At 36.3% G+C, this 12,709-nt stretch overlaps 1 protein-coding gene across 2 annotated transcripts in view; it reads left to right on the top strand.

Annotated features, from left to right (window-relative positions):
* LOC137249147 (gamma-aminobutyric acid receptor subunit alpha-6) overlaps window positions 1–12,709 on the top strand; it is a 112,412-nt gene that overhangs the window by 84,746 nt on the left and 14,957 nt on the right. Inside the window, exons 2-9 of one of the 2 annotated variants that reach the window (XM_067780403.1) lie at window positions 4,113–4,463; window positions 5,946–6,478; window positions 6,555–6,715; window positions 7,000–7,127; window positions 11,197–11,279; window positions 11,357–11,559; window positions 11,622–12,065; window positions 12,141–12,306. In XM_067780403.1, the coding sequence (XP_067636504.1) occupies window positions 4,113–4,463; window positions 5,946–6,478; window positions 6,555–6,715; window positions 7,000–7,127; window positions 11,197–11,279; window positions 11,357–11,559; window positions 11,622–12,065; window positions 12,141–12,306 (2,069 nt within the window). Of the gene's footprint in view, window positions 1–4,112; window positions 4,478–5,945; window positions 6,479–6,554; window positions 6,716–6,999; window positions 7,128–11,196; window positions 11,280–11,356; window positions 11,560–11,621; window positions 12,066–12,140; window positions 12,307–12,709 lie in introns of those variants that run through there. The other variant, XM_067780404.1, reaches the window with a different exon arrangement.

Below are 12,709 nucleotides of genomic sequence, written 5' to 3'. Positions count from 1 at the left end.
TACGCCAGAAAGTCCTCGGAGCTATATTTAAAGCTTCTAGGAAAGTACGTCGACGAAGGTATGAGTTCGAAGAAGCAGTCCTATAGCTTCTGTGCTGGCATATGGTTTGAGAGCCAGGAGTCGTGGTAGCTAAAAACGTTGTCGAAAACAATAAAAGAAAATAAAAAATATTTATATACATACATACATGACAATTTTACAATCAAATGAAATTTTGTTTAGTAGGTTAAAAATCAAAGTTGAAAAAAGGTTAAAAAAAAATGAAATTTCGCAGGCTCGAAAATTACTTTTTTGGGTATACGTAGTGGAACTTTGTTTTCTGAGCCCAAATTTTATCGAAAAATCGATGGCTTGAATCAGTTAATAAATCGACCCAGTCTAATATATATATTTTATTATAAGGTTTTATTTACTTTCACTTGGCTGTTGTTTGTAATCAAATTTTGCAAGTTAAATTTGATACCCTTCCCGGTGTCCGATTGAGCTGAAATTTTGCACGCATGTATAACTCCGATGACAATGCAATATTACTTTGCGATAATTCGATAAATTAATCAATAACGGAGTTATCGGCAAAGACTTGGGAATAAAAGCCTAAGTCTTCAAGAACGCAGGTAACTTCGCTTTGTTTGTGTATGCAACAAACGTAGAAGTTAGGCTGTTCGCTAAATGTTGCACACTTCTTGTTGCACACTTTTCTGTGCATTTGATTTTGTTTTACAGATTTTTGGCGATGGAACAGAGCAGAGATCTGGAATGAGTAGTTGTAAACTGAACACGACATAGGCACAGTCACAATAAAATATGATTTTAAGTTAGTTAACACTCGAATAGAAAAATTTGACTGTTCAAAGTTGACTTCGAATAAACCTTGTAATGTTGGTGCATTAAAAGAAATGGATAGGATGAGAAACGTTACAAATAACTAAGTAAAGCTTACATAACTAATTTAAACAATATTTTACCTTACTACAAATTAAAATAAATTCATATTTAAATTAAATTTAAGAAAAAAGCTTTGCTAAGAACAAGCTTCCATTACTTGTTAGTAAAACGAACTAAAAGGTAAAAAATAAAATTAACGAAAAAACAACTTTTTTAAAAATAAGCTTTTATTATTGGTTAATAAAATTAACTAAAAATTAAAAAAATAAATTGACTGTAAAAAATATAACACTTTATAAGTTCATTTAAACTTTTAATTATCGTTAAATTTTTAACATTAAAACTTAAATTATTACATCTTACAGTTTATATCACAGTCCTAATTGTTCTAATAAAAAACGTGTTACATTGTGATAGTCAGAAAACCGAAAAAGCCTAATTATCGTTAAAGGTTACAACGAACTTATAAAGTGTTATATTTATTTACAATCAATTTATTTTTTACTTTTTAGTTAATTTTATTAACCAATAATAAAAGCTTATTTAAAAAAAATTTTTTTTTCTTTAATTTTATTTGTTTTTTTGCTTTTTTTTGAAATCCAAGTTTATTACAACCACTTTGTTTAACAAACAGTACTATATTTCAATACTAGTTAGACATAGAATAAGCAAGACCTGACACGGAGGAAATAGTTTGCTTTTGTAACCTTTGATCGGAAATTTGATTTCGTACTAAACATTACGCTTACATTTTTCCTTCAAGGTGTCTTAACACATACCAAATTTGTACTCGCCCATTTTTCAGTCTCATTTACCACTAGTTTACGAGCTAAATACGTGGCACGTCACACGAAGACTTTAAGATATTCTCTAGCATTTCATGACTCTGCAGCTTCCTTTTGTACAGACTATTATGCATTTGACTGCGATTTGCACTACTAAACTAATAAAACCAAAGTTACTTTTACGTTTTGTATTTAGATATAGGGAACGTATTGGTTTCATATAAACATATACGATAAAACTTAATATAGCAAAATCTTTCACAAAGGGTTGTTTTTAAGTATATGTTGGAGCATTTTTTAATCAAGTTTAGTGGTAATATGAGAATGGTACACAGAAAAAGCATTAATGTAAAGTTTGCACTAAAACAAGCGCAAGCTAAACGTATGCTACTCAACTCTATCAAAAAGCGTTTTATATTTGAATTTTACAATGAACGGCCTTAAAAACCTGATCGGCACCATATTAAGGTGCACAATGGTCACGTCAGAACAGAGCCACAAAATCTGTAAACAGATTTACGCCGCAGCAATGCTGTGGACAGTGGTCATCACCAATTGCTAAGGCGGTTTCGACAGAGAGAACCAATCAAACTCATGGCATATGCGGTGATGTTTCAGTCATCATGAGCGGCAGATGTCTACCAAAAATTAGATCTCTGGAGTATCAGTCCCTTCGGGATGTACAGGCCTGGATATCTGTGGTCGGGTTAGCCGCCAACGTGGAAAAAACCGATGTAGGATTATTTACTAGGAAATATAAGGACCCTAATTGAAATAAGCCTAAGTTTGGAGGGGTGGCCCAGCAAGAAAAGTACAGCACAAACGGCTAGGAATTATGCTAGATAGTAAGTAATCGTGGAGAGAGCACAAAAAGCCTCTGTGGCAATGTATGCATACAAGAGGATGCATCCTATGTGGGACCTATCACCCAACCTCCCTGATTGGGTAGTTACGATAATTGTCAAGTCCATACTTATAATTGGGCTCTAGTTTGGTGGACAGACAGAAACAAGTACATCGTACAGGCTGACATATCAAGCAGCAGAAATTCTTGAGGAAGCGTGCTTAAGCTGCAGAATTTCAAACAGTACTTCATTAATAATTCCCCTGAAATACAAAGAAGTAATGCATATATTTCATCGCGTTGGATCATACATCTATATTGGTGTCCCGGTTATAAGATGCAGCACTCTATGTACCGACGGTTGACGTCCTTATCTGTTTAGAAGAAATTAAAAGGAGATGGGAGTTGCATATGATCCATCAAGCAGGAAAGGCGTGGACAGAACCGCAAGGACTACAGATCATGTGCAAATCTTATCACGTTAAACTGAGAAAGTTGCTCATATTTCTTAAAAGAGAATACACAAGGCTCATGGTGGCATACCAATTGGGCACTGCCTTCTGGCGTCACGTGCTTATGAGTTAGACCTCGTCAGTAAGAGCAGATTAATGAAGTGTGATCTGCAGTAAGAAACGGTTGTGTTCGTTCTGCGTTCGTTTCCTGCTTTCGCGAATTCGAGCTACCAAGGGCAGCAGAGTGACCATATCTCGAGGCAGCAATTAAGCTAGGTTCTAGAAAGCATCTAGTGTTTGGGGTTTTTTCATCAAACAAATTCTGATAACACCAGGGACACGTTCATTCTATGTGAGGCCTTTATTGACCGGCCAGTTCAGCTTTACACAACCTTAGCCTATATTTCCCCTCTCTCTGCATTTCATTTTAATTGATCTGAATAAATTTAGATTTACAAATATTGATAAGTAGAATTTTCAGGCTAATGTTGTTTGAAACCCATTACACTTACGTCAACATAGCCGAGGCTTTCAAGAACCTACAGCAATGCAGCTCTCTTTTATGACACATACGATTTTTCATTGTATTCGCGATGACCATAAAAGTATTTCCAAAAATTGAAAAATATTTCAACTTTTTACACTTTTTGACATTTTTACCAAAACATAGATTTTTATCGAAATTTGTGTTTCTTTTTTCATTCAAAGATTTCAATGCTTGGTAAACAATCAAATTTAAAAAAATTTGACAAAGAAGACACAATGATGCAGTTCAGGCATGGCGTATACGTCTTATTTGTTTAATCTTTGTTAATTTGGTCTCTCTCCCAATTTTTGAGAATATATCTTTAACTTTAGAAATAAGGGTCAAGTCCGTACTATTGCAAAGTCCTATATGAAAGTATGCTCGCCATCGGGCGAGGTGCGATATCTCGAAAAAAGTAAATGAAACACAGAAAAAGTTACCCAGGTCTTGGTCCTAGGAATACGTGGGCAAAGTGATGAAATGCAATACGCATCACCCTGTATACTTACAAATAAAGAAGGAAAAGAAAGCAACAAAATTAGTACTATGAAATATGTATCTTGTTTGCTCATTAAAATTAAGAATAAAAACTTAACAGCAGAGTTTGTGTTTAATTTCAGTTGCGTTATGATTGTTGGGTTATTAAAACTACACTGCTATTGTGTACCCACTGTCAATACAAATCAAACTGTAACAACAATAACAGCAACAAAAGTTGATACTACAGACAGAGCTAATTTGCTGATACTTAACAAAGACAATGACCGACAAAGGATGCATCATCCAAGCAATGTGCTAGAATCACAAAGTGGAACAACAACTAGATCAAGTAGCGTAAAAGAGGACAGACAAGAGATTAGAGCTGATGAAACAACAATAACTGAATCGAGAGTGCCTAAGTCTACCACATATGACCAACATTTCTTTGACACAAATAGCAGCATCGACTATGCATTAACGCCAATAATAAGGTAAAATTTAAAAGGTATTTATAAAAAATTTTAACTAAAAACAAGTAAGGAAGGCTAGGTTCGGGTGTAACAGAACATTACATACTCAGCTGAGAGCTTTGGAGACCAAATAAGGAAAAATCACCATGTTGGAAAATGAACCTAGGGTAACCCTGGAATGTGTTTGTAGGACATGGGTATCAAATGGAAGGTATTAAAGAGTATTTTAGAAAGGAAGAAAGGAGTGGGCCATAATTCTATAGGTGGACGCCTTTTCGAGATATCGCCTTAAAGGCGTACCAGTGGTGACTCTATAATGTGTTTGTAGGATATGGGTATCAAATTAAAGGTGTTAATGAAGGTTTTAAAAGGGAGAGGCCCTTAGTTGTGTATGTGAAGGCGTTTTCGAGATATCGATTTAGATCAAGGTGATCCAGAACATCATCTGTCAGGTACCGCTAATATATTTATATATGTAATACTACGAACAGTATTCCTGCCATTATTCCAAGGGCTTTTGTTTCTTCTACTTAATATGGGAGGTATCACACCCATTTTACAAAGTTTTTTCCGAAGTTATATTTTGCGTCAAAAAACCTTTGTATTTTTAATACCAAGATAAAGTGAGTTCAGATAAGCATGCGAACTAAGTTTAGTAAAGATATATCGATTTTTGCTCAAGTTATCGTGTTAAGGGCCAAGAGGAAGGACAGGCAGTCGACTGTGTATAAAGACCGGGCGTGGCTTCAACCGATTTCGCCCGTTTTCACAGAAAACAGTCACTGGCACAGAAGATATGCCCTTACCAAATTTCACAAGGATTGGCACATTTTTGTTCGAATTATGGCATTAAAAGTATTCTAGACAAATTAAATGAAAAAGGGCGGAGCCGCACCCATTTTGAAATTTTCTTTTATTTTTGCATTTTGTTACACCATACGTTACTGGAGTGGAATGTTGACATAATTTACTTATATGCTGTAAAAATATTAAAATTTTTGTCAAAATTTGACTTTAAAAAAAATTCTTTTTAAAGTGGGCGTATTCTTCATCCGATTTTGCTAATTGTTATTTAGCACACATACAGTAATAGGAGTAAAGTTTCTGCCAAATTTAATCACGATATCTTCAACGATTCCAAATTACAGCTTTCAAAACTTTTAAATTACCTTCTGTTAAAAGCGAGCGGTGCCACGCCCATTGTCCAAAATTTTACTAATTTTCTATTTTGCTTCACAAGGTCAACAAACCTACCAAGTTTCATCGCTTTATCCGTCTGTGCTAATGAATTATCGCACTTTTTCTTTTTTCGCCCAGATCATTTTGATATATAGAAGTCTATATCTATCTCGATTAGTTTATGCCGTTACGGATTACCGTTATACGAACAAAATTAGTATACTCTGTGATCTCTGCTCCGCTGAGTATAAAAATAGTCGTGTTAGCAATCAGCCAAAATAAGTTCGTAATAAAATATTTATAATTTTCCTCAACATTTCACAGTCGCGTACCAGCTAATATGGCTTACAAATTGAAAGAGTCCACACAAACAACTACACCTAAGAATGAAAAGTATATGCAGCGCCAAAGCATTTTAAATCAAACGCACAGACAACATGATAAGTACCGCCAAAAACGGCAACAACAAAAACAACAATTGCCCACTATAACACCTGCAATGCAAGTAGCGCGTATTTATGAATCCTTTCGTTCCCTATCACAGCTTGATGCGCCCTCCATCGGTAGAGAACGTTTCAGACGAATGTCAGATTTAATAATGACAGACGCTGCTATTACCACAACAACAACCACAACAACAACCAATACCAACAGCATCTCTGGGTGGGCGCCAACATCGTCGAGATTTAGCGCAACAGCAACAACCATAGATACAAATATTACAACAACAACAACAGCAGCAACAAATATGCGTAAACGTACAGTATCGGCGGACATGTTGAGCCGCAACATTTCGATAATTTTAGAAAATCTGCTTAAAAGCTATGAACAATCACAACTACCAACACATGGCCAAGGTAAGTGATGTCATATACTAGGAAAGTGTTAGTATTTCCAAAGCTTAAAAATTAAATTTAACAAATTTATGCGCAGGTATTCCAACAGTGGTACGCACCAACATTCTTATACGTAGCATGGGTCCGGTATCAGAATTAGATATGGACTACTCAATGGATTGCTATTTTCGTCAGTATTGGCATGATAAACGTTTGAGCTTTCAGGGACCAATACAAAGTCTTTCTTTAAGTATTAAGGTAAATGTGATGATAAAGCAAGGCAATTAATCTAGTTAAACAAATTTGATTTGACAGAAAATTTTATGTAAAACAAATTTTGCTAAACTAAAAATTAAAAATCCCCAAACCTTGACAATAAACTCACATCCCTTAATTTTGCAATTGCTTATCTGCCGTTAATTCTTAAGTCAATTTCACATATACTAGTGAATTCCGTATTAGTGTGCCATACTACACGGCACAAATACCAAAACAAAAACCCAAGGATAAACTAACAAGTTCCCTAATATACATAATTCCAGATGCTAGATAAGATTTGGCGGCCGGACACATATTTTTTCAACGGCAAGCACTCGCACATACACACAATTACTGTACCGAATAAGCTTTTGCGTTTGGATCAGAATGGTGGCATCTTATATTCTATGAGGTACGTATTCCTACAATAAAGACTAATTGTAGAATACAGTATATTAAAATGACCTCATCTACCTAGCGTTAACAGCGAAAATAATCTCAGGATAGAAATGAAACCTCCACAAGTTTGTAGCTGCGATATTACATATTCTTTTACACTTCCATCTGTGTGCGGCTTGAACTCGAATTTTTCAGTACGCGTAGAGCAGCGCAATTAGTCTGAAAATATCCCTTTTAATTATCTTACGATTGGCTGATGATCTTTTTTTTTTGTATTATAGCTACATCTATAATGCCAATCACCTCCATCTACTACCAGCTTCGCTAACATCAGACGATCCCTGTCGTTATGACTTACCTGTCTGGCCGTTGTTCTGTATATAACGATGTTTCGATACCTCAATCTCAGACACATACGTCGATTCACCGACTGACTAGCCCTAGTTCATATTATTGTCGCTGGTCCGAGTCCCCAAAAAGCCAACACCCTCTTGAAGATGATGGTAACTCTGTTCCCGGTACTATTTGTATTCAGAAATGCATTGCATGCCTTCTTGGTAATTAAAAACTGATATTGCAGCACAATCCCTTTGTCTGAAATACCCCTGGGTATTGACAGCAGTATCGCAAAGATTCCTGAGCTGTTCATATTTTCAGTTCTTCACTGTGGGAAACAGCATTATATGGTTGGCAATAAAGGATATCATAGGAAATAAATACATTATTACGAGTATTATGCGCCAGAGATCCCACTTTTTAAGCCTATGAGACCCTAATATACCGTTTCCTTGATTATGATATGGATCCGTGGCACATTTCAATTTAATGCAGGCAGATCGTTAAAGTTTCCTTAGCATCTTACTCATGTAGTTCATTCCGTCTGCCTTGCACCACAGCAGTGCTCTGTATTTCCATCTCGCGGGTTCGATTGACAGTTCTAATTTTTTATGTTGTAATCTTTTACAGGCATGTGATGCTATTCTTTAAACTTTTTAAGCGACCCCCAACGCGAAATTTAGAGTCATAAATTCCCCGTTAGCTTCGCAATTATTCTCGAAAAGTAATATCAGATTTATTATAGAATTCAGTGGATAAATTTAACAAAAAACTGTTCGCTCAGTGATTGTTATTTATATCTACATTTATCGTCTCCCATCTCGCTGTTTTCCCCCGTCACTTTATCCTCATCTTACTTATTTTTTTTAAGCTCTTTTCTACCCCCATTTATTTGACGCGTTTCCCTCCAATTTTCCCTACAGGTATCTTCATAACTTTCTAACTCTTCCAGTATATAACCTCCTATCTCCCTCTTCTTATCACTCACTTTCTTCCTATCGCATTTTCGTTTTTACATTCATCCTCTTTATCTCTGTTACTCTACCTTGTTCTTTTTTGTTTTCCTTCCCTTTATAGGTTTCTATAGCTGAATTTCTCTTCGATCTATTTGCTTCCCTTTTCCTCTTTTTTCACACCATTTCGTGTTCTCCACTTTCTCTTTCTTCCCTTCTCTATAACATTTTTTCTCCAACAATTTCTTCTCCACTCTCCTTCTCCATTTCCATTTAATATATTCTCTTTCCCTTTTCAGCCTTCCCATTTTCCTCACCAATCATAAATAAAGCTTTTGCGAATAGATCACTCCCTGAGCCAGTTATCGGAAGGGTAAAAAAGTTGTTTCAATTAGACAAAATTTTTTCTACGCGGGATCTCCCCTTGGCAGTGGTTTGGCAAATATCTAAGTCCCATCCCGCCTATTTGCGGCAAAAAATAAAAAGGAGCACGACGCAAGTTCAAAGTGAATCTCTATCTTAATCTCCCCGGAGGTCACCCTGAAGGGTAGGTGAAAAGAATTTTCCCGCGGTAGGTATACTGATCGTAAAAAGTGATCATAATATCATGTAGCAAATGGACGTCATCGTATTAGTGATGCTTATAAATAACGCTATCAAATCCTGCAGAGGTGTTTACTCTATAGGGAATAGAGTGGACGTGGTGTATTACCTGAACGATTCTCTCACGGTAGTTAAAAATTATGCCATTGGGAGCAGGACAAGCCAGTTGTGACCTGATATAATATATCGCAGATGCTTGTATTCTGGTCTTGATTCCTGCCTTGAGGATTCGAATGAATCGGGGGGTTGTGGTTTCATATATTTGGATTCCTTGGTTTTTTCTTAATGTGATAAATTTACTTTTGTAGAAGTTGACAATAATGCAGACTTAATGAAGCTATGCCGTCTCTTCTTCACTGGAGTTGACGATAAAGTATTATCTTAAGAGTTATGCAACCACTTTAGTTTTCGAATCAGAAAAAAAACCCATTATCTTTGGAGTAATGTGGGCTTCTTCATTGGAAAGTTGGCAAAAAGTTTACTCTTGGTTCGCCCACAAGGGTAAACTGCCTGTTTACTTATTCTAAGCTAAGCACAAATATTTCAAAGATTCTTCTGCAGAAGAACAAAGAAAAGGTTGATCATATCCCAAAATTGTGTCCCGTTAATTAACCCGTTGTAATCTGTTGTGAAAATGAAGATAAATCAGAAGCCTATCGTTTGGGGATGACAGGTGATAATTGTAAAAGTGGGTTTGTGCTCACCCTTCTTTTTGAAATGTTTGAAACTGCTCTAGACTATGCTGACCCATGGCATCTGAGCTAGAGTAAATTTGAGCAGTAGCTGTATTAAACGATAATGTATCTGTAATGTTATCGGTTTGTCAAGTGGGGTATTATTCGAAGGAGCTAGTTACAGTTAACGGACATTTAAATCAGGATGTGTTGGCAAGGTTGTAATTATAGTCCCTTAATTGCGATGCAGGTATATTATTATTTCTGGTGCACAGAATAGGAAATTCACATCGCTTAATATTTGTATGAAAATTTTGGAATTGTATGATGTTTTTGATAAGCTCTAGCATTAGAACATATTATAGCGAAATATTTGTGCTTGTAATAGAATAGTATTGGAATTCAAGGTGGACTTGCATTAAAACCGGATGCCATTATCCTTAAAATGGTTGCAAGTTATGGAGTCTATCCGACCAAGGTAAGAACTTGTGATTGAAATATTCGATTACGAGCTAATTTGGTACCAATGCTTCGGCTAGGAAGTTTGGAGGTTGGTAACATAGAGCCTATAGTAAAGCCATTGATCATGCAATTAGATCCATGTTTGACACCGTGCGGTTAAGTCTTCCATTGACATAGCAACTGACAAGCATATTGAACAATCTCCTTCGAGGTAAATCATGCCCCCCAGCGGGTTAGGGGATCAGAATATACCCGCGGTAGATATGCCTGTCATAAGAGGCGACTAAAATACCAGATTCAAGGGGTTGTGTAACGCAACCCTTCAGGTTGCCAGCGTAATATATAGCTTCTCTGATCCCAATTGTCAACCTCACCTATCCGCGGCGAATCCTGTTTCACTAACAGATGAGGCTCTGGCGACCACAAGCTCCTCATGGAACTTGGGGGTGGGGAGGGGGGAATGGCCTGAAGGTTTAATGTGGCCACATAAATCGTTCCCGAGATGGTCGGGCTAGCACCTTAATGGTGCTGTGGTACCGGAACGTACCGGATCTTTATCCGGCAAAGGACCATCACATCGATAACACTCCCCAAAGCCTTCGGGGAGCAACCTTATCGCTACAACAAGAACAACAACAGGTAAATCATGCCGTCTAGGTTTTTTTAAGTTTTTTTGTCCTAAAATTTGATAACCAAGTATTATTTCAGCTACTATTGGTAGAACTTATGGTAGATAACTATAGTAAAAATAGATAAATATCTCCTGTAAATAGTAAGGTAAGTGAAACTTTGTGTGAAGGAACCGTCGGTGAAACTAAAAGAAGCTGGCAGATGTAGGAATTTATGCCAGTCCTCTGAGGTACTTCTTATAAAATCAGTCAAGTTACAGTTCAGTAACACTCATGAAAACCAAAAGTTCTTTGGTGTGATTTTGGAATAATTCGTTACCTTCTACACCTTACTTACTGCGTCTCTTCCTATATCGTTACTGTTTTTTGACTAATCGTGCAATTAAAAAACATATTACATCAATATAACAACTTTTTTCTTGCAGACTAACAATAAAAGCCACCTGTCCGATGGAATTGAAAAACTTCCCAATGGATCTGCAATCCTGTCCGCTAATAATCGGAAGTTGTAAGCTAAAAAAAAAAAAATTATTCGACCAAAAACATGGCATAACCTCCAACATATTGTTATACATATGTATATAGATGGTTATACAAATCAACAACTGGTCTATGAATGGAAAAGTGATAAAGACGCTGTCTCTTTTGTGCCAGGCATGACTTTGAATCAATTCGATTTGATTAGCATGAAGTATCGTAACTCCACATACACTAGACGCGAAGGCGATTTCTCTGTGTTACATGTTGCTTTTAATTTAAAGCGACATACTGGCTATTTTCTTATACAGGTTTGATAAAATTAAATTCTATATATTTATATGTAAAACTTTAAAAAATTTTCTACCCACAGGTCTATGTACCCTGCATTTTGATAGTCGTTCTATCGTGGGTATCCTTTTGGATACATCGTGAAGCCACTAGTGATCGTGTGGGTCTTTGTGTTACGGCTGTACTTACACTCTCCACAATAAGTTTGGATTCACGTACTGATTTGCCAAAAGTTAAATACGCCACTGCGCTGGATTGGTTTCTTCTCATGAGTTTTCTTTATTGCATTGCAACCTTGTTAGAATTCGCTGGCGTGCATTATTTCACAAAGGTTGGCAGCGGTGAAATACCGATAAGCGAAGACGAATGGGAGGATATTGATGATGATGTTGCTGATAGAAATGAGGTAGAAGAGGACATGCAAAGCTGCTCGATAAGACACAGTAATGAATCTGTTTGCGAAATTCCACACACATTAGCTGGAAACTTTTGTAAACGCAATGCAATGATATGTCCAATTTACAATGTGAGCTTTTGAGGGATATCTTCTCTTAATATTAAATTAATAGTTTGAATATTCTTCATTTTCTTTTTCGCTTAGGACCCTACACAAATATTTGCAGCTCCATCATCGCATGCTTCCACGATGGAGCGCACTACACAAACCGAACCGCCAGTTATGTCGAAAGCACAACAAATGTGGTTGTGTTTAATAGGCGATGATAAATTTCGCAAGCAAAGGGAACGTGATGCAGCAGTAACGAAAGGTAAACTCTTCTCAAAATCTTACAAAATAATTGAAAGTATACAGTAGGGATACACGCAGAAGACAGAATGTCGAAATTATCGGCGCGACGGCATTTGGGGCGTTAGTATTTTTTCTACTCATTTAAGACTGTCTAGGTCATTTAATCTTCATGTCGAAAACTGGTACGATAAGGTTGAAAGGGGTATCATCTGATGTTCATCAATACCAGTTTTAAGAAATTTGACTCTTTATAACCGATCAAAAGCTTTAAAAAAAACAGGGGCTTTGAATGCCAGCTCAACACAGATTTTGCATCACCAAATTCACAAAGTTATTAAAACGAAACACTAAAAGTAAAGTTAGATAATAACTTAGTATGCTCACTTTGCATAATTTTCTCAGAAAATTATTAAGGAACAATT

The sequence above is a fragment of the Eurosta solidaginis genome, chromosome 4 (genome assembly GCF_040869045.1).
Source record: "Eurosta solidaginis isolate ZX-2024a chromosome 4, ASM4086904v1, whole genome shotgun sequence".
Lineage (NCBI taxonomy): Eukaryota > Metazoa > Arthropoda > Insecta > Diptera > Tephritidae > Eurosta > Eurosta solidaginis.
This window is presented reverse-complemented; position numbering and strand designations above follow the sequence as displayed.